At 44.9% G+C, this 23,083-nt stretch overlaps 1 protein-coding gene across 2 annotated transcripts in view; it reads right to left on the reverse strand.

Annotated features, from left to right (window-relative positions):
• Positions 1-23,083, reverse strand: part of MAN2A1 (mannosidase alpha class 2A member 1) — a 183,732-nt gene that overhangs the window by 91,281 nt on the left and 69,368 nt on the right. For both annotated transcript variants that reach the window (XM_068247382.1, XM_068247388.1), the window contains one exon: positions 1,653-1,824. In XM_068247382.1, coding sequence (XP_068103483.1) covers positions 1,653-1,824 — 172 coding nt within the window. The remainder of the gene's footprint in view (positions 1-1,652; positions 1,825-23,083) is intronic.

Here is a 23,083-nt window from a genome sequence, read left to right on the forward strand (position 1 = left end):
CAATTGCGGCCCAGCCGAGATGACCCCCGGCCTCATGTCCACCACTGCCGCCCAGCCGAGGTGGCCCCTGGCCCCCACGTCCACCACTGCTGCCCGGAAAAAGTGCCCCCCCTGGCACCACAGGGCCCCCAGTGTGTCTGCGCCCTCAGTACCCAGCCGTGCAGACTTGTAATTAGAAGCGTTACTCCTCGGGCAACCTGGCTCGAGTGAACTCTGCTGTCCGCCTCCATCACGATGCCCCGCTGCTTCTGCTTCCCGCTTTCTCTCTACTTTCCGTGGACAATCGGTTGCCCCTGTCTTGTTGGGAGCGTGCCGCTGTGTAGCGTCCAGTGCCGAAAATGGCAGCGCTCATATCAGCTCTCAGGCTGCTCCTCCTGTCCCACTCTTTTTCTGTTCCTGCTATCAGTGTTTGTAATTGCTTGCTTGTATTACGTTAACTGTACGTGTATGCTGTAATGCTTTTTGTTTTTTTTTTCTGCTTTTATTTTATTGTCTATACGTATGTACCATGCTTCACTGTATACGATGCTCTGTTTCATTGTACGCACAAGCTGTTAATGTTGTCCTATGTATGCTTGTCCCATGTCTACGTATGTACCATGCTTAACCGTATGCTTTTTTCATCAACGACCCTGTATGCGCCAAAACCAATTCTGGGTACAATCCACCGTTGTACTTGGCGAAATAAATTCTGATTCTGAAAATGCAGGGTACAGTAAAACTAATGGGAACTGCAGTGGCCATTTCCATTAGTGCGATCAGATTGCGTTGCAATTTTGGCCTCAGCGCAATAGTCCTCTTGCCGCGTTCTGGATGCGATTGAGCTCTACTATACTGAGAATAGTAGCTCAATCACAATCGCATAGTGGAAATTAGTTTGAAATGCGTTTCATAGTGGAGAAGGGGCCCTAGTGCGCTTTCTATCTACTGGTCCTGGCATGGCCTGTCCTCCTCCACCTTTGGCTTGCCTCACTTGAGATGAAAGTGATTTAACACCAATTTAGGCATCTGCTTTATTTGCAATATGACTGGTGAAATTGGAGTTATTTGGGGGGGATGGGGGGGGGGGGGGGAGTGTTAAAATTATTGAACTGAAAAACAAAACCCCCTGTGAAGCCCTAGCTTTAAAGAGAGTCTGGAGCGAATTAAAGTTTCTGTTTTTATTGCCCACTTAAGTTAAGCAGTAAGAGCAAAGCTGATTCCCCGCAACAGCACTGCAGAACGATGTATTTATCCCCCAAAATCCTCGGGGGGGGGGGGGGGGGGGGTGGGGCGGAATTCAGGAATCGCTTCCTGGAGAAGGCAGAGCTTTGCGCAGTAGCTCTGCCTCTGCTCCAGTCAGTCGCCGCCTCTCCCCGCCCCGTCTTCTTTCACTGCATAAGGCGGGGAGAGGCGGAGATTGACTGGAGGCAGAGCTACAGGGCAGAGCTACAGGGCAAAGCTCTGCCTCCCCTGGGCAGCAAAGTCCACGACCTGGAAAGTCGTGGAATTTTGCCCCGGGCTTTTGGTGGGATTAAGTCCTCATTCTGCCATGCTGTTGCAGCAAATCAGCTTTGCTCTTACTGCTTAACTTAAGTGGGCTTAAGTGGAAATTCATGTAAGACTCTCTTCAATGTACTCAGTAAAAAATGAAAACGCATAATGACACTTACTTCTTAACCGCATCTCTCTTCTGATTATCAATGCCATCCCACCATTTTGCAAAATATGAAATCTCAGACCATATGAACTTTTTCCCCTTATCTTCTTGAAGCTTCGTTACCATGTTATTGAGAATGTGCTGTGTCTGGTCTCTGAAATAGTCATCAAAGGTTTTCAGCCAACCTGGGAGAGAGAGATTTGAACTGTGAGTTGCTGGAAGGTTAAAAGTTTCCACAGAACAATATCTAAAGTTGTACAGAATAATTCCCAGCCAGTTTCAGAGGAGAATTCTGTAGTAAGTCAGTGTCTTGCCAGTGAAGCAATCTAGATCATGAGATATTGCACACAGTGAGAGTTCATTCTAAACCTCCTCATTAATGTCTGTATGTAGTTTGTGTCATTCCTCAACAAGCTCATTATCGTCTTCCTAGGAGACAATCATCTAAATCTTATTTTATGGGATAAAACAGACAGGTGGACACCAGCAAGAAATCCTAAAAGCCACATAAACTGGATTAACACAGGACTATATAGCAAAAGGGGAAAAAAAGTTGACAGCAAAACAGTCACTGTAAGCAGGGCTAATGCTGTACAAATCAGTAAGCGAATAGTAATAAGCTATATAAATACATGTAACAAGAAGAATTATTGCACTGACAATATTAATTCTAAAAATCTATGGGTGGTGAGCTTATCCTAAACACCAATTATTACACAACACACAGTTCAAAGGTAGTGCACTACAGGATGCAATCACTTAATCCTCTACAGTCAGTCAATATAAAACAGCAAAACTGATGTGCCCTAAAGCCACAACAGTAGACAATCCACTTTCATCTCCGATTACAAAGCACCCTGGGTCCTCCAGGTCAATTTGGGTGCGATTCACAGCCCAAGAATTAGGGTTCTGCCATAGGCCTCCATGTTAAACAAGTGAATTACTGGTTACAGCTACTACAGGAATGACGCAAGGGCACATTCCACTTGGCTGGGGCTTCGAGAATAATTCTGGCCCATCCAGCAGGGGCTGGATTATTGTCTTATGGGAGGAATGGTTGTGAGCGGCCATGTAGTCGTTCAGCTTAGGTCTCGTTCACACTACAAGAGCTTTTCTGAGCGCTTTGTGATTTTAGAAGCTCTTGCTAATGTTATCCTAGGTGTGTGTTCACACTGGAACGATGTGATTTTGTAAAACATCCCCCATAGCATTGCATTAACAAGAGCTTTTCAAATCACAGATGCTTAAAAAGCTCTTGTAGTGTGAATCCGCCCTTAGAGCAATACTCCAGGATTCATGTGAGGAGGAGGGGGGGCAATATACAGTATCTGACAAACCTGAGAACCACCACTCAAATTTTTGTAAATATTTTATTATATTTTTTCATAAGACAACAATGAAGATGACGCTTTAACACAATGTAAAGTGGTTGTACAGCGCCTGTAAGTGAAAGTCTGCTGTCCCATCAAAATAACTCAACACAGCTATTAATGTCTAAACCACTGGCAACAAAAGTGACTACGCCCCTAAAAAAAAGAATGTCAAAACTCTGCCCAAAGTTTCAATATTGTGTACCCATCATTTTCCAGCACTGCCTTAAATATCTTGGCATGAAGTTAACTAGAGCGTCACAGGTGGCCACTGGAATCCTTCTCCAAGACAAACCTGGTGGATGCTAGAGACCTTACGCTCCTCCACCATCCATTTGAGGATGCCCCAGATATGCTCAAAATGGTTTAGGTCTGGAGACATGCTTGGCCAGTCCAGCACCTTTACCTTTAGTATCTTTAGCAAGGCAAATGTAGTCTTGGAGGTGTATTTTGGATGGTTATGTTGGTATACTGCCCTGCGGCCCAGTTTTAGAAGGGAAAAGACAACCTCTGGATATGACACTGGCATGTGCACGCTAACTTCTTTGGTCAACCATGGTGAGGCCTGTTCTGAGAGGAATCTATCCTGTTAAACCTCTGTATAGTCTTGGCCACCGTGCTGCAGCTCAATTTCAGGCTGTTGCCAATTACTGTATAATTAATGCGCTCATTTTACCTCTATTACAACTAGCCAGTACTGAGCTTGCAGCGGGGGGAGTGAAGAGAGGGAAGAGGATGGGTGCAAGCGTGAATGGTGGGTGCTCTGCAGCGTATTTATCTATCTACAGTATCTATCTATCTATCTATCTATCTATCTATCTATCTATCTATCTATCTATCTATCTATCTATCTATCTATCTATCTATCTATCTATCTACAGTATCTACCTATCTATCCATCTACAGTATCTGCCTATCTATCCATCTACAGTATCTACCTATCTATCCATCTACAGTATCTACCTATCTATCCATCTATCATAAATTACATCTAGAGGTCCCCCCCCCCCCCCAACTTAGTGTCCGCTTTGTCTCTTTCTGCTTTATTTTAATATACAGTCTGGTATTCAAAAAATATTGGGAACATACAGAGAAAAACTACAAAATTCATCAAAACATGGCAAATACACCAATATGTAACTGAAGGTAAAATTGCTTAGAGATTGCAAACAGGCTGTGCCCTGTATGTTTGCATAGGTTTGGATTTGGTTCCCCATCTATGTACAATGGCACCACCATGCTATGATCTATTTGCATTTGGACCTGCCCTATATGTTTCATTACTACAGTGATTCCTCTAGTGCACTACCAGGTTAAGCAGAAAATTACTGGTTAAACTGTTCAGAGTAGAGGGGTGTTGCTAGAATTTATCTGCATTTTAAACCAGGGGTTTCCAACCACCGGGCCGCGGCCCACTGCCGGTCCGTGGGCAGTTTCCAGCTGGGCCGCGGCGGGTCTGGCCTCTCGCCCCTCCTCCCCCCGCTCCTGTCACCTTATGAGCTGGCGGTCGCTTCCTGTCACAGATTCCCTGTAGCCGCTCTCCTCTGTGTAGAATCTCCTATTACAGCAGCGCTTCCTGTGCGGCTGCTGTAAGTAGGGAAGGAGGCGGGGCAGCGGCTTACTGTAGCGGCGATCGCCGTTACCATGGGAACAGTTGCCCCGCCTCCTTCCCTCCTTACAGCAGCCGTGCGACGCTCTGCTGTAAATAGAAGATGCTGCACGGAGGAGCGCGGCTACGGGAATCTGTGACAGGAAGCAGCCGCCAGCTCATAAGGTAACAGGAGAGGCGGCCGCAGGGGGAGTGGGCTACACTGGGGCACTATACTAGCTATCCTGGGGCACACTGGGCACTATACTAGCTATACTGGGGCACACTGGGCACTATACTAGCTATACTGGGGCACACTGGGCACTATACTAGCTATCCTGGGGCACACTGGGCACTATACTAGCTATACTGGGGCACATGGGGCACTATACTAGCTATACTAGGGCACATGGGGCACTATACTAGCTATACTGGGGCACTATACTAGGTATACTGGGGCACTATACTAGCTATACTGGGGCACATGGGGCACTATACTAGCTATACTGGGGCACACTGGGCACTATACTAGCTATACTGGGGCACACTGGGCACTATACTAGCTATACTGGGGCACACTGGGCACTATACTAGCTATACTGGGGCACATGGGGCACTATACTAGCTATGCTGGGGCACACTGGGCACTATACTAGCTATCCTGGGGCACTATACTAGCTATCCTGGGGCACTATACTAGCTATACTGGGGCACACTGGGCACTATACTAGCTATCCTGGGGCACACTGGGCACTATACTAGCTATCCTGGGGCACATGGGGCACTATACTAGCTATGCTGGGGCACACGGGGCACTATACTAGCTATACTGGGGCACTATACTAGGGCATACTGGGGCACTCACTATATAAGCTATACTGGGGCACTATACTAGCTATACTGGGGCAACTATACTTGGTCACTTTGATACTAATTATACTGGGGCACTATACTAGCTGTACCGTGGTAACTAGACTCCCTATACTGGGGCAACTGTGCTTGCTGTGCAGCTGCGAATACGCCTCTAACTAGCCCCCCCCCCCCCCCCCCCCCCGGGCCCCAGAGAACATTTTGGACAGTTACCGGTCCCCCTGGCCGAAAAAGGTTGGGGACCCCTGTTTTAAACTATTAAAAACCTAACTGTGCAGCATTATGCTTGCGCATTTGAAGCAATCACAATTCAATACTCTTGTCACTGCCAGCTCAGTAGATAATGGTTTTCTATGAAAAACAACATCCAATATATTAAAAAAAAGGACCCACACTGTCCAAAAACAAACTTTTTCCACATAAAAACCAATGCTCAGGATGCCAGGTTCATCACAGAGTACAACTTCTCCACAGAACATACTGCATACAGATCAGCGGTTTATGAAGTCTTCTATTAAAAACAGAAAAGTTGCTTTATAGCCAATGCAAAGCTGATCTATATGCATCGTGGCTGTTTCACAAAGAATTCTGCACCGTTTGTGGTGAAGCTGGACTCTTAAAACAGTTTTCTTTTATGCCAGAAATGAAGAATCATTTTAGCGGGTGATGACGAACTGTTCTAATGAAACTACAGTTGAATCACAGTTAACTGGAACGATGAAGCCACAGGAGATAACTCAGGTGAAAAAGTTAAGTGCACATGGCTCCAGTAACACATATGCAATTCAGGTGATATTTTTAAACTTGTCAGTAAAATGCCTTTTAGAAAGAAAGCAAGAAAATACTTAAATTTTGATAGCACTTTATCACCTACTTTTCAGTATTTTTCAGTTGAAAAGTCCTGGAAAATTATTTTATACTAGCTGACCTAAGCCCATTTAAAGATGGGCTCTAGGTCTGTCACCACATGTCACTGCGTGTGCGCCCGCCGCGCACGCACCCGCCTGCTGGCCCCGTCCGCCCCTTGAAGCCACACGTCACTCCCCCTTAGTGTCTCTGCAGTTCGTTATGAGCAGGGACACACACACACACGCACACACACACGGGGGGACACACGGACGCAGAGACACTTGGACTTTATTATATAGGATAGAAGATGAAAAAGGATCTCTTAGGAGAAAACTCAGGAGAAAAGGGGAATTGCATATGGGCCCAGGACTGTGATGGGATATTGCATCAGCATAAGGCAGTCAGTGTGTGTAAAAGGGGCCTAATTGATTTTACAATAAAGACAGCCCTGAGAATCAACCATGAAGAGATGGACTGGTACACAACCGGTCAGATTTTTACAACCTACCATAAATAAGCAACAGCAAATAGTATTTTAATTGGTATTCAGCTATTAGTTTCCTGACTACACTCCGATTTCCATCCTCTGCAAACTGGTCATAAGAGAACCTACCGGTATGCTGAAAAAAAAACAAAAATAGATACTTACCTCAGTAGAGGGTAGCCTCCAGATACCCTTGAAGTGGGAAGACTGGGCTATGTAACTTTTTTTTTTTAAAGTTTAACCACTTCCCAACCGCCTAACGCACAGGGGCGGCCGGGAAGTGGAGCCCGCAAGGACCAGATCACCCACAGAGGCGGCGGTCCTTGTAAGGGCATGGGCGGAGCGATCGCGTCATCCGTGACGCGATCCTCCGCCGGCGCCTGTCACCACTCACCCGCCATAACATTCTGCCGGCCATACGGAAGCGCCGGCGGGATGTTAACCCCGCGATCGCCGCATACAAAGTGTATAATACACTTTGTAATGTTTACAAAGTGTATTATACAGGCTGCCTCCTGCCCTGGTGGTCCCAATGTCCGAGAGACCACCAGGGCAGGCTGCAGCCACCCTAGTCTGCACCAAGCACACTGATTTCTCCCCCCCCCTGCCCCAGATCGCCCACAGCACCCCTCAGACCCCCCCCTGCCCACCCCCCAGACCCCTGTTTGCACCCAATCACCCCCCTAATCACCCATCAATCACTCCCTGTCACTGTCAACGCTATTTTTTTTTATCCCCCCCCCCTCCGCCCCTTGCTGATCACCCCCCCACCCCTCAGATTCTCCCCAGACCCCCCCCCCCCCTGTGTACTGTATGCATCTATCCCCCTGATCACCTGTCAATCACCCATCACCCCCTGTCACTGCCACCCATCAATCAGCCCCTAACCTGCCCCTTGCGGGCAATCTGATCACCAACCCACACCAATAGATCGCCCGCAGATCCGATGTCAGATCACCTCCCAAGTGCAGTGTTTACATCTGTAATCTGCCCCTTGCGGGCACCCAATCACCCGCCTACACGCTCAGATTGCCCTCAGACCCCCCTTATCAATTCGCCAGTGCAATATTTACATCTGTTCTCCCCTGTAATAACCCACTGATCACCTGTCAATCCCCATCAATCATCCCCTGTCACTGCCACCCATCAATCACCCCCTGGCACTGCCACCTATCAATCTGCTCCTAACCTGCCCCTTGCGGGCAATCTGATCACCCACCCACACCAATAGATCGTCCGCAGATCCGACGTCAGATCACCTCCCAAGTGCAGTGTTTACATCTGTTATCTACCCTAAACACCCACTAATTACCCATCAATCACCCCCTATCACCACCTGTCACTGTTACCCATCAGATCAGACCCTAATCTGCCCCTTGCGGGCAATCTGATCACCCACCCACACCAATAGTTCGCCCGCAGATCCGACGTCAGATCACTTCCCAAGTGCAGTGTTTATATCTGTTCTCTACCCTAAACACCCACTAATTACCCATCAATCACCCCCTGTCACTGCTACCTATCAGATTAGACCCCTATCTGCCCCTAGGGCACTCAATCACCAGCCCACACCCTCAGAATGCCCTCAGGCCCCAGCCCTGATCACCTCGCCAGTGCATTGCTTGCATCTATTCCCCCTCTCTAATCACACCTTGAGACACCCATCAATCACCTCCTGTCACCCCCTAGCACACCTACCCATCAGATCAGGCCCTAATTTGCCCTGTGTGGGCTCCTGATCACTCGGCCAAACCCTCAGATCCCCCTCAGACCCCCTTCCGATCACCTCCCCAGTGCATTGATTGCATCTATTTTCCCCTCTAACCACCCCCTGAGACACCCATCAATCACCTCCTGTCACCCCCCCTAGCACTCCTATCCATCAGATCAGGCCCAAAATAACCTGTCATCTAAAAGGCCACCCTGCTTATGACCGGTTCCAAAAAATCCGCCCCCTCATAGACCACCTGTCATCAAAATTTGCAGATGCTTATACCCCTGAAGAGTCATTTTTAGACATTTGGTTTCCAGACTACTCACGGTTTTGGGCCCGTAAAATGCCAGGGCGGTATAGGAACCCCACAAACTGACCCCATTTTAGAAAAAAGACACCCCAATGTATTCTGTTAGGTGTATGACGAGTTCATAGAAGATTTTATTTTTTGTCAAAAGTTAGCGGAAATTGATTTTTTTTTTTCACAAAGTGTCATTTTTCACTAACTTGTGACAAAAAATAAAATCTATGAACTCGCCATACACCTAACGGAATACCTTGGGGTGTCTTCTTTCTAAAATGGGGTCACTTGTGGGGTTCCTATACTGCCCTGGCATTTTAGGGGCCCTAAACCGTGAGGAGTAGTCTAGAAAACAAATGCCTCAAAATGACCTGTGAATAGGACGTTGGGCCCCTTAGCGCACCTAGGCTGCAAAAAAAAAAAAAAGTGTCACACGTGTGGTATCGCCGTACTCAGGAGAAGTAGTATAAAGTGTTTTGGGGTGTATTTTTACACATACCCATGCTGGGTGGGAGAAATCTCTCTGTAAATGGACAATTGTGTGTAAAAAAAAAATCAAACAATTGTCATTTACAGAGATATTTCTCCCACCCAGCATGGGTATGGGTAAAAATACACCCCAAAACACATTATACTACTTCTCCTGAGTACGGCGGTACCACGTGTGGCACTTTTTTACACCCTAAGTACGTTAAGGGGCCCAAAGTCCAATGAGTAATTTTAGGTCATTTTGCGACATTTGGTTTCAAGACTACTCCTCACGGTTTAGGGCCCCTAAAATGCCAGGGCAGTATAGGAACCCCACAAATGACCCCATTCTAGAAAGAAGACACCCAAAGGTATTCCGTTAGGAGTATGGTGAGTTCATAGAAGATTTTATTTTTTGTCACAAGTTAGCGGAAAATGACACTTTGTGAAAAAAACAATTAAAATCAATTTCCGCTAACTTGTGACAAAAAAATAAAAACTTCTATGAACTTACCATACGCCTAACGGAATACCTTGGGGTGTCTTCTTTCTAAAATGGGGTCATTAGTGGGGTTCCTATACTGCCCTGGCATTTTAGGGGCCCTAAACCGTGAGGAGTAGTCTTGAAACAAAAATGACCTGTGAAATCCTAAAGGTACTCATTGGACTTTGGGCCCCTTAGCGCAGTTAGGCTGCAAAAAAGTGCCAATCATGTGGTATCGCCGTATTCGGGAGAAGTAGTATAATGTGTTTTGGGGTGTATTTTTACGCATACCCATGCTGGGTGGGAGAAATACCTCTGTAAATGACAATCTTTTTTTTTTTTTTTACACACAATTGTCCATTTACAGAGTTATTTCTCCCACCCAGCATGGGTATGTGTAAAAATACACCCCAAAACACATTATACTACTTCTCCCGAGTACGGCGATACCACATGATTGGCACTTTTTTGCAGCCTAACTGCGCTAAGGGGCCCAAAGTCCAATGAGTACCTTTAGGATTTCACAGGTCATTTTTGTTTCAAGACTACTTCTCACGGTTTAGGGCCCCTAAAATGCCAGGGCAGTATAGGAACCCCACTAATGACCCCATTTTAGAAAGAAGACACCCCAAGGTATTCCGTTAGTAGTACGGTGAGTTCATAGAAGATTTTATTTTTTGTCACAAGTTAGCGGAAATTGATTTTTATTGGTTTTTTTCACAAAGTGTCATTTTCCGCTAACTTGTGACAAAAAATAAAATCTTCTATGAACTCACCATACTCCTAACGGAATACCTTTGGGCGTTTTCTTTCTAGAATGGGGTCATTTGTGGGGTTCCTATACTGCCCTGGCATTTTAGGGGCCCTAAACCGTGAGGAGTAGTCTTGAAACCAAATGTCGCAAAATGACCTGTGAAATCCTAAAGGTACTCATTGGACTTTGGGCCCCTTAGCGCAGTTTGGGTGCAAAAAAGTGCCACACGTGGTACCGCCGTATTCAGGAGAAGTAGTATAATGTGTTTTGGGGTGTATTTTTACACATACCCATGCTGAGTGGGAGAAAGATCTCTGTAAATGGACAATTGTGTGTAAAAAAAATTAAAAAATTGTCATTTACAGAGATATTTATCCCACCCAGCATCGGTATGTGTAAAAATACATCCCAAAACACATTATACTACTTCTCCTGAGTACGGCAATACCACATGTGTGGCACTTTTTTGCAGCCTAACTGCGCTAAGGGGCCCAAAGTCCAATGAGCACCTTTAGGCTTTACAGGGGTGCTTACAAATTAGCACCCCCCAAAATGCGAGGACAGTAAACACACTCCACAAATGACCCCATTTTGGAAAGTAGACACTTCAAGGTATTCAGAGAGGGGCATGGTGAGTCCGTGGCAGATTTCATTTTTTTTGTCGCAAGTTAGAAGAAATGGAAACTTTTTTTTTTTTGTCACAAAGTGTCATTTTCCGCTTACTTGTGACAAAAATTAATATCTTCTATGAACTCACTATGCCTCTCAGTGAATACTTTGGGATGTCTTCTTTCCAAAATGGGGTCATTTGGGGGGTATTTATACTATCCTGGAATTCTAGCCCCTCATGAAACATGTCAGGTGGTCAGAAAAGTAATAGAGGCTTGAAAATGGGAAAATTCACTTTTTGCACCATAGTTTGTAAACGCTATAACTTTTACCCAAACCAATAAATATACACTGAATGGGTTTTTTTTTTATCAAAAACATGTTTGTCCACATTTTTCGCGCTGCATGTATACAGAAATTTTACTTTATTTGAAAAATGTCAGCACAGAAAGTTAAAAAAATCATTTTTTTGCCAAAATTCATGTCTTTTTTGATGAATATAATAAAAAGTAAAAATCGCAGGAGCAATCAAATAGCACCAAAAGAAAGCTTTATTAGTGACAAGAAAAGGAGCCAAAATTCATTTAGGTGGTAGGTTGTATGAGCGAGAAATAAACCGTGAAAGCTGCAGTGGTCTGAATGGAAAAAAAGTGGCCGGTCCTTAAGGGGGGTAAAGCCCACGGTCCTCAAGTGGTTAATATGTTACAAGTTTGTTTTAAAGCCCAGTTCACATTTCTCAGAATTTGCAAGCATCGGGCGTTTTTGGGAATTTGCGTTTGTCACACATCTGCTGTATTTCAATGGCATAACATTTGTCCTGCTTTTTTTCATACATTTTGCAATTAACAAAAAAACCTCATAATCCCGTGCACAGTTTATTTTAAGAACACAGCAAAATGGCAGTATTTAGCATACACAAGAAGTAAAGAAATAATGCTTGCCATTACAATTACAATGTGCAGAAACCTGAACGAAAAAAAAAGTGGCATGTTCTCTGAAAAGAAGAATATACCTTTCCCTTGTATGTCTGACCTACAAATGACATTTCAAAGAACTATACTGGGTGGTAGGAGGTGCCCCAAGAAGTACAGACAGGATGTATATGTGACTATGTAACTAAAAATCAACAGTCTTGCCTCCTCTCGGAGGTTAAGGAGGTTTATTGAACAACAAATAAAGATAACGCATTTCACTGGAGTCAACCCGCTTCCTCAAGTCACTAAATAATGTCAGAGCTAGAGTATAGCAGGGCTTGGAGCGCCCTTCTCACGATAATAGGTGCATCCCCTGTGATATTTCTAATGGTCCTTTTTGTTTGCTTTTTGCAGTGCGACCAACAAGACTCAGAAGTCATATCCACGTGAAGACGGAATACTCCACAGGCTATATATATATATATATTGGTTGCCTGTAGCAACCCTTGCTTGTAATTAGTAATTTGGCATAACTACATATCTCTCTACCCAAAATTACTACACTATATTCGTGATCCTGGTGCTCTCGGTTTTCTTTCTTTTAAAACACTTGAATTTCATCCCCCGGAGACCCTACATTTTACAGAACTGAGTTACAAGCCATGTGGCAACACAGATGGGGGGGGGGGGGGGGGGGAAGGATTCCGTTTCAAAGGAATACTCCCTTTAAAGTTTCATGCTTAACTGTAGCAACAAGACAACTGAAACTAAAACAAGCAGATGTTACCCTATGTCAGAGCTGTGGGTTACCTCAAGAGGGAGGAAGACTGATACTGAAACAACATTAACCAACTGAAAACCGTGATTAACCTTAACTGGTTTCTAATAAATGTTAAAACATATTTAGAAACTCATTTATTGGTCACTCACATTCCCATAAATGTCAACCAAAAAAAAAAAAAAATAAAGAACCATAAACATTTTTTAAAGGGAAAAAAATATATATATTCTACATTTTCACCATTCTCTGCTGACCCACATTCCTGCATTCCATCCGACACAATGTCATGTAGCAGTTCTAATGAACAGTTTTCTCTAATTGTATGTTGTCTAGGTAAAAAGTTCTAAAATGCCTTCAGCCTTATTCCTCACAAAGGCAGGCCATAGACAGGAATAGGACACTGTCACTATTTCATCATAAGCTTCATTTTTAATGATGACTACAAACAGAAGGGCAGCAATCTTTCACAGACACTACCTGTGGATAAGGAAACTTTAACCCACAAAGCTGTCTACAGCAATAGGAGGATTGACGTTAACACAAACCTCAACTTGAGTTTCTTTTACATGTTCTCATTTCTGCCATGTTCTACTTTGCCAAATAAATGCACATCATTGCACCTTGCTGGACAGAGACGCAGACTGTGCCATCTCTGTCATGGGGCTGCCATCTTCCTGTCTGCAAATTTTGAAAGTACTAACAGATCCATTTTAAAGTACTTCTCTTTCTCTACATAGTTTAAATTTATTTTTACTCTTCTCAGAGATGTTTACACATGGGAAGGGGAGCAGTGCAGAGAAGAGCTATTCAGGGGGAAACCAGTAAATTCAGGGGTCTTATCAATGTGGAAAGGTGCGCGGCTGCAGGCAAGCGCAGCTATAAAAAAAATGAATTAGCAAATACAGTGTCAAACGTAACAGGTATAATGACACTGCACAACAGGTGCTTTCAGTATTCAATAACTATAATTTTCACTTTAGTTTGGCTGTAAAGGGACACTGAAGTGAAAAAAAAAGGTATGATATAATGAATGGTATGTGTACTGCGGATAATTAATAAAACATTAGTAGCAAAGAAAAGTCTCATTTTTATTTTCAGTCATACAGCTTTAAAAGAACAAAACAAAGCATTCTCTAATATTTGCAGTTTACAAACTACACTCTACATTTTAAACTTTGAAACAGAGCAGAGCTAATGACATTTTGAACATTCATGCAGTAAAATCTTATCTGAAGTTGTCTTTCATTGTTTAATGTAAAAGTGCTTCAGAAAACAGCACTGTAGCTGACCAAAGTTTGGTCGGAGAGCTCAGAGAAGCTCTTTTGCATAGATAACAACTTAAAGAGAAACTCCAACCAAGAATTGAACTTTATCCCAATCAGTAGCTGATACCCCCTTTTACATGAGAAATATATTGCTTTTCACAAACAGACCATCAGGGGGCGCTGTATGACTGATTTTGTGCTGAAACCCCTCCCACAAAAAGATCTGGGACCGCGGTACTTTTAGCAGTTTGTTACAATGTAACAAGGTTCACAGACAGGAAATAGCTGTTTACAGGTGTCTCTAACAGCCAAAACAGCTAGCAGCAGCTACATAACCTGCCCACAGTAAAAATGTCACCATGTAATAAATGTCAGAATGTAAATCGGGGAGAGGAAAGATTTTACAATGAGCAAACACTGACTAAATCATTTATACATAATTATGGTAAAAATGAAGCACATTTTTTATTACATTATTTTCACTGGAGTTCCTCTTTAAGTTTTGGTTAACTCTTTCTGTACTTGAAACAAAATGAGACTCATATCTTTGCTGCTTATGTTCTATTTCGAATGCTGGAAATACATGATGAGTTTTTAGGCAGATTTACTTTCCGATCAATTTCCATTCACTTCTATGAGAAAATCGACCAGAAACCCGATCAAAATCAAGATTGGACCGGTCAGAAATGATCAAGCCATCTATCTGCCGAATAAACTCATGGTGTATTCCCTGCATTAGCTGTACCACATATACTAAAGCTAATCCTATACATCTCACAAGTTTATTTTCACTTTAGAATACCTTTAAGGAGTCAATTGTGTTTCATGGTGTTTCTGTCACACCTCTAACATTTACTTACCTGTTCATTACTTTAGACTAAATCTGCTCATGTGTTCCCTGCTAGAATCTCCAAAGAAACAAATGGAGAATCTGACCAGGTTATTGGTAAATCTCAATGCTGGGAACATAAAAGGCTAGGCTGACATAAGCTGTCAAAGCTGAACAAAAATAAAGCCCGTAGCTGCTGATGCACTACTAAGGAGGTAAAAAAAATAAATAATGAATGTACACTTATGATATACCTTTACACATTTAAGAATAATAATAAAAAACCGCTAAAGGAATATATAATGGGTGGGTTTTAGAATGCAATTTCTGAATTTAAGACCGGCAATTTAAAAGCCATAAGAGAATAGAGAACCTCTTCAGCACAGAACTTCAGGCTTGATTATACCATTGTGTTCAAGCAATAAAACCTAATTTATTATTACATTGCTAGATATTACACTGTTGAGAAGATTTAACAGGCACTAGTTTTGTTCTTTTCCAAGAATTTGGTTGATGATGATCAATGTATATAAGGGATTTTATCTTTGGTAGCTTAAACGTTAGATTACTTTTAACGAAAATTGTTAAACTACATCACCTTTGCTGGAAGACAAAACCTTCATGTATTGACTGGCCATAGATAATAAATACATAGAAACACTTTGATGGAGCTTGTAAAAATGGCTTTAACAAAATACTTGTAAAACATCTAAAAAACCCACTACAGTACCACTAACTGTCTCCGCTACAGCTGTACAAAAATAAGACCTCTATTACCTCTTTAAGATGTATATATGCAGGAGCACGCCAGTCGAAGACTGCCGGGCGCTCACCAAAATTAACTGGGTGGAGTACCCGGCTAAAAGAGCCTGGGGAGAATACTGCTTGTAGAGACTACCCCCCACCTGCTGATATGCTAACACACTCAGCTGAGCAGACCATACTGATTACTTTGCCCAGGCTGTGTATATAAGCAAGGCCTCTAGTCAGTTCAGAATCAGAATCAGTTTTATTTCGCCAAGTACAGCAGAGCAGTACTCGGAATTATTTGTGGTACACATGGCATAGGCAAAGTATAAGAAGACAAGATGTACAGCACAACACAGACAGTTGGAATTACAGTAATAGTAATGGTAATGGTGTGGGTCTGACCCTCTTTAGTAACAGACCCCAGTCATCAGTTAGTGTTCTTCCTGTCATGCAGGAACAGTCCAATACTAACAATAGTCATGACAATAATGGTAGTAGTAAGGATGATGATGGTGGCCCCAAAGTGCCCAGGGCAGTGAGAACCAGGGCGGGCATCGGTGAGAGCTGGCTGGAAGGCCCCGCTAGGGCATGCCAGAAGGCGGGCCTGATGGGAAGAGGTTGGAGTTCAGCAGCCGAACCGCTTGGGGGAAGAAGGTGTTCTTCCGTCTGGAGGTTTTGCATGGTATAGTCCTGTAGCGACGGCCCAATGGGAGGAGATTGAAGTAGCGTCTGCCTGGGTGAGAGGGGTCACGGGAGATCACAGTGGCCCTCTTCATCATCCTCGCGGAGTGGAGGAGATCAAGTGATGGAAGATGAGACCAGATGATCCGCTCTGCGTCAGTTATGACTCTCTGTAGTTTGTATTTTTCACTGGCCGTTGCACCCATGTACCATACAATGATTGAGGAGCAGAGGATGGATTCTATGGTGGCAGTATAGAAGCCGGCCAGCAGCTTCCTGGGAAAGCCTAATCTCTTTGGCGCAAGAAGAATAACCTCTGCTGAGATTTCTTCTGACTGTTGGTGTTCTGCCCCCACTTTAGGTTGTTGAAAAGAGTCGTGCCAAGGAACCACACAGATGTCACCCTAGAGACTTCGGTGCCCTCAATGGAGGACAGGTGGGGGAGGGGGGGGGGGGATTCTTCCTGAAGTCCACGACTAGTTCAACGGTTTTAGCAGCGTTGAGGACTAGGTTGTTGTCCCTGCACCAGTTGCAGATTCTCTCTACTTCGCTGCGGTACTCTTGCTCTACGGTGCTGCCAATTAGGCCGATGATGGTGGTGGTGTCTGCAAATTTGATGGTTTTCACAGAGTCCGCAGATGATATGCAATTGTTGGTATATAAGGAGAACAATAGTGGTGACAATACACAGCCTTGTGAAGCCCCTGTGTTGGTGGTTCTGACGCTGGAGTAGCAGTTGCAGAGTTTCACCTGTTGCGTTCTGTTAGTCAGGAAGTCCTTGATCCATGCTCGAAGGGAGGGATCTACTCCAAGCTGCGTCAGATTTGTGAGCAGGATGTCTGGGCAGATCGTGTTGAACGCTGAGCTGAAATCTAGGAACAGGATCCTGGAGTAGGAGGCAGGGTTGTCATGGTGCTCCGTGATGTATGCCAGGCTGGCGTTGATGGCGTCCTCCACAGATCTATTTGCCCTATAAGCAAATTGGAGCTGGTCGAGGTGGGCGTCCGTTTGCTTCTTCAGGTGGGCAAGGACCAGCTGTTCAAGGAGCTTCATAACGTTGGAGGTTAGGGTCACTGGTCGAAAGTTGTTGTGCTCAGTGGTGCCGGGTTTTTTGGGGACTGGTACTATTACGGACCGCTTAAAACACAGTACCGTCCGATAATGACCGCTCGAATAAGGAGGTGAGCACCGGGGCTAGCTGATCAGCACAGGTTCTCAGGCAGATCGACGACACTCCATCTGGGCCAGAAGACTTCCTGGGATTCAGCTTACGGACGAGCTGGAGTACCTCTGGTTCGTGGACAGCGACAGGAGCCGGGGCGCCGAGTTCACTCGAGAGGGGGGTCAGCTTGGCCGTCGCTGTTTGGACCTCATGTTGGTTTGGTTGCCGCTCGAACCTGCAGTAGAACTCATTTAGCTCCTCCACTAGCCGAAGGCTGGGGGCCGCAGGTTGAGCTACGGGTTTGAAGTTCGTGGCTGCTCTCATGCCCTGCCATACCTCTCGAGTATTGTTTGATTGGAGGTAGAGCCCCAGTTTGTTGGAGTAGGCCCTCTTTGCTGCTCGCAGTTCTCTCTTCAGGGCATACCTGGCCTCTCTGTATTTCTCAGGGGAGTCCGACCTGTGCGCTTCCTCCTTGCATTTCTGAAGTCGGCGGAGCTTGTCGTTGAACCAAGGCTTATTGTTGGGGAAGACTCTGAAGGTCTTGGATGGAATACACGCTTCTTCACAGAAGCTGATGTAGGAGGTGACATTCTCGGCCCATTCGTCGAGGGAGGGTGCCTCCAGGGTTGACCAGTCAGTGGTGTCAAAGCAAGCCTGGAGTTCCAGTTTAGCCTCTGCTGTCCATTTTTTTATGGTTTTGACGGTGGGCTTAGAGGTCCCCAGGAGCCTCCTAAAAGTGGGGATCAGATGGATCGTGTTATGATCGGAGTTTCCTAGTGGGGCACCTTGGGCGGCCTTGTATGCGCTCTTATGGACAGTGTAGCAGTGGTCCAGGGTGTTACAGTTTCTGGTGGGGCAGGTTATGTGCTGTTTGTAGCGGGGTATCTCCTGCCGTAGGCTTGCCTTGTTAAAGTCACCCAGGATGATGAACAGAACCTCCGGGAGGGATGTCCAGGAGGGATGTTCACGACTGAAGTCAGTTCGCTTTTGAAGGGTAGTAGTTTCAGGTTAAAGCAATCTAATCGAATTTACCAGAATTCGACAGCAATTCTTCACAATTCAACATCACACCAAGGTAATTTCCACTCAGCCCCCTCCTATCGTGTTACCACGCACTCCCTTTAGGTTGTTATCCTTTGGCAGGGCCCTCCCTACTTGGGTATCTGTGCATCCGGCTCACAGAGTAATGTGAACCTAAATTAATAAGGGCCCGTTTCCACTTGTGCAGTGCGAATTAGTCGTGGAAATTGCAAAACTAATTCACACTCTGATGCGAATTTTACCGTAAATTCGTGGGCGTTTTTGCATATCTTTGTAAGTATGCAAATTTAACCATGTCAGTGCTTTTACATCAATTTTATGCGAAAACGCCTCCGAATTCACAGTAAAACTTGCGGTAAAATTCGCATATGAAAACGCATGCAAATTTCCTAATACATTGTATGCGAATCGCATAGCGGTATGCGAATTCTGCGGGGTCTACCGTGCAGATTTCTTCTGCACAGAAAAACGCTCAGAAATCCTGACAAGTGGAAACAGGCCCATCCACTTGTATTGTCTATGCGAATCTGCATGCAGGAAAAGCATGCAGATTCGCTCTAGTGGAAACGGGCCCTAAGACTATTACTCCAGTGTATGATCTGGCATTGTAAACCTTATTGCTTATTGTCTGTTGTGTGCCGACTGTTACCCCCATAATGAAGGTCGGTAACCTTATTTCACAGCATCGCATAATATGTTGACGCGATATAAATCCAAATAATAATAAGGTTTGCTCTTAAACTATAGGACAGTCAGTCAGCATCAGTAGTGGGTTGGCATAAGCCAGGGATCTGCAAACTTGGCTCTCCAGCTGTTAAGGAACTAAAAGTCCCACAATGCATTTGCCTTTATGAATCATGACTGTGGCTGTCAGACTCCTGCAGTGCATTGTGGGACTTGTAGTTCCTTAACAGCTGGAGAGCCAAGTTTGCAGATCACTGGCATAAGCTGATCACACTTCAGCGGCAACAGTAAACATGAGCTTCAGGACTGCCCTGTGTTCAGCATTGACTTTCATTACCTCAAAGTGTTGAAAGAAAGAAAAGGTAAAGCAACAATCCAAGTGTATTGATAGCGGAAGGTATGGGGGAAGCCATCTTAGGATAGGTTACTCTGTTATATCATGCAGTCCACATCTTACATCACACATTAAACATTTTCTACATCATTCTATGCAAGCCTCGGTTTGTGGGGTCAGATATGTTCCACTACATTCATAACAGTGTTCTCCCCAGAATTTTTTTCCAGCCGGGTGGCATGAAAAAGTAGCCGGGTGGGAAATTAAAGGGAACCAGAGACGTTGGGGGAAAGGTTTTATACATACCTGGGGCTTCCTCCAGCCCCATAAGCCTAGATTGCTCCCACGCCACGTCCCCCGCTGCCTGGATCTGCCGGTACCGGGTCTTGTCATTTCCGCGAGTCGGCCGTAGGACGCGGCCAATTGTTTGCATCACAGGGGCTCCCTCCATATACCTACGCATGCGGCTGCAAACTGCGCAGCCGCATGCGTAAGGGTATGGAGGGAGCCCCTGTGATGCGGACAATTGGTCGCGCCCGCCGGAATTGACAGGGCCCGGTACCGGCGATACAGGAAGCAGAGGATTGCGGCGTGGGAGCAATCCAGGCTTATGGGGCTGGAGGAAGCCCCAGGTATGTATAAAACATTTTCCTATTTTTCCCTATCCTTCCTCTCTGGTTCCCTTTACGGTCACCATGTGTGGGGAAGGAGGGTGATGTTGTCTGCTACTACTAGGTGAGAATGGAGAGGGAGGATCATGCTGGGTGCTGCTTGCTGGGGAGAAGAGTAGGTGGAGCACGCTGGTTGTTACCTGGTGAGGTAGTCATGCTAGCCACTGCTGATAGGGGTAGAGGGTTACACTAAATGATGCTAATGGAGAAAGAGGCATCTTGCACTGAGTGGTGCTGTTTTGATGGGCAATCAGATAAAGTGCTGCCAAAGCCGGATTAATACCAGAAAGGGGCTGTGGACAGGGTGACTAATTAGGGCCAAAACCACACATCCCCACAGACTGTTTTGTTATCTCATTCAAAAAGTCTCACAATAATTTTGGCTGACCGTAATAGTAAACCCAGTGTAGACATGCTTGTTGTTTGTCCATGCTAATCAACATGCACTACAAAGGAACATAAAAGTGCTTGGGGGTTTCTGCTGTGGCTTCTACCCTTAAACAAAATCAAGTACTGGTAAGCAGACATACATACTGTATACAGGAAATACGGTATATAGAGGACAGAGGGGAGTTGAGTAGAAAAAGGTGAATACAAACTGAAGGGAAGAGGGATAGGTGTGAGTCTGGGAGATAGATTGCCTTCGAGGGACAGAGAGAGAGTGTGAAAAGGACTGGGAAAGGGGAAAGAAAAAAAAGAGGGAGAAAGTGTGTGAGAGACAGAGGGAAATGTCTAAGAGGGAGAGTGAGAAACAGACTAATGCAGAAAAGACAATGTGAGTGCACACTGCACACTGCAGGAAGTCTGCAGACTGATGTCCAGGACAGCTAGCTATGTAACCTGTCCGGCCAGAGCAGTGGGGGAAGGGAAGCAGTAGTAGCTAGCTGTAAAGTTTTTTTCTAATACCTGTCTTGAGAGACGGCAGCTGAGTCACAAGGATTCCTTTGCTGGGGGGCCATAACTGCTTTCAGATAACCATCTGCCCTGCTGCTGCTCTCCCCGGCATGAATGAGCGCTGCTCCACGCTGTTCTCTATGTGTTCTGAGCTCTGATCGGGGGAGGCTGGGGCACGTGCTGAGAAAATTCCTGCATGATGGGAAGACAGAAGGAGAAGAGCCCGTACTCTGCACTACTCGGGCAGATCAGTGACTCAGAGGGAACACAGCAAGCCCACGTTCTCTCGGCTCTTTCTCTGTGTGCCCCAACCTCTTCAAAGCTCCCGCGGTCTGGCTGGCTTGTAATGTCAGGAGCTGAGGAGGAGGGCGGAGATTGTATCAGAGTGACAGCGGCCAGCTCCAATGCCAAAGCCGCTGCGCACTTGTGCTGGATGAGTGTGGAGGACGGCAAATATGCCGTAGACAGGGATTAGTGATAGTGATCACAGCAGCCGGGCGGGGACTGACCACCAGCCGGGCGCTCCGCCCAGTTAAAAGGCTCTGGGGAGAACACTGCATAAAAACTGAAATAGGATGTAGAACTTGAACATTACAAATTACATCAAAGCAAGTAGATCATGTGAGTGGTAAGGTCATCCAACTTAAGGAGGACCATTTCAGAGAAAAACGTAAGTAGTTAAAATCTGACAGACCTGACAGGTGTTGGACTAGTCCATCTCCTCATGGGAAATTCTCAGGATTTTGATTTCAAAAGCATTTCCTAAAAGGCAGCTTAACCTCCTGAGCGGTATGCCCGCACTGTGTCAGAAATGCCGCTATAGAGGTTTTGGTAGCCTTAGGAGCAGAAAATAACTTCTGGTCAAAACATAAGAAAACTGAATAGAAGGAAAAGAGAACATGAGACCAGCTTGATGCACAACAGTCACATACACAGGTGGCATAAAACATTTCAACTCCGTTTTTAGCCTTGGACTAGATGAAGTCATATAATGAAGCAATAAAGGGCCAAAAGGTTTCTAATGTTGATATCACTGAAGACTGAAGGTAGAACAAAGTCTACTGTTCATTATCAGATGTAACCTGACTGGTGGAGATAAACGGAGAGCTACTAAACAGACCATTAATTACATTAGATTTATGGGAAATTGGATTTACGTAATCTGTCCATTTAAGCAGATGTTGTACTTGAAAAACACTGTTCTTCAACCGTATTGCAGAGCGCAAGCCTCACAAGATCAGCTGAAAAACCAGCAGAATAAAACCTAACGAATCAGCCCTAAATTCTCAATACACAATGGGCCTGATCCAATTCCCTTTTTCTCCTAAATTTTCTCCTAGGAGATGATTTTTCATCTTCTGTTTAAAAATAACTTTTGTAATTGAAAAGTACCCAAAAAGTAGGTGGAAAAATTACTGTCAAAATTATTTTGAGTATTTTCTTGCTTGCTGGTGGCTTAAAAGGCATTTTATTTATAATGTGTAAATATCACATTATTACAAAAATAAACGAAAAAGTGAATTGGATTGGGCCCAATAAATGTACTACAGGGGTTACTTACCGTAAGCGGGAATGGAGGTACTTGAAATTGTAACAGTAAATCAATCACAGTAAGTTTCAAGGAAAAAAAATGTGACATCATACACAAAACAAACCTGAATAGGTGGTTCCTAGTTCATTCAAGTCAGGCTTAAGAAAGTAAAGCCTTTCAAAAGCACTGGACTGTTCTAAGGCCCACCTCTGCCAAGAATCCATCATGTTCACCAGCCCTCAATCCCTCTCAGCAGCTCAGAGCAGTACCATAAATTGTAAGCATAGCAAAGTAGTTAGTAAAGGCTGCCATAATGTCCACTGCAAAAAAGGCGTTCAGTGACCAGCAGATGGGAGGCAAAACTGCTCGACGAGTGCTCACTTCAGTGCACACTTCAGTTGTCAGTCTAAAATAAG

This window comes from Hyperolius riggenbachi, chromosome 1, assembly GCF_040937935.1.
Source record: "Hyperolius riggenbachi isolate aHypRig1 chromosome 1, aHypRig1.pri, whole genome shotgun sequence".
Taxonomy (NCBI): domain Eukaryota; kingdom Metazoa; phylum Chordata; class Amphibia; order Anura; family Hyperoliidae; genus Hyperolius; species Hyperolius riggenbachi.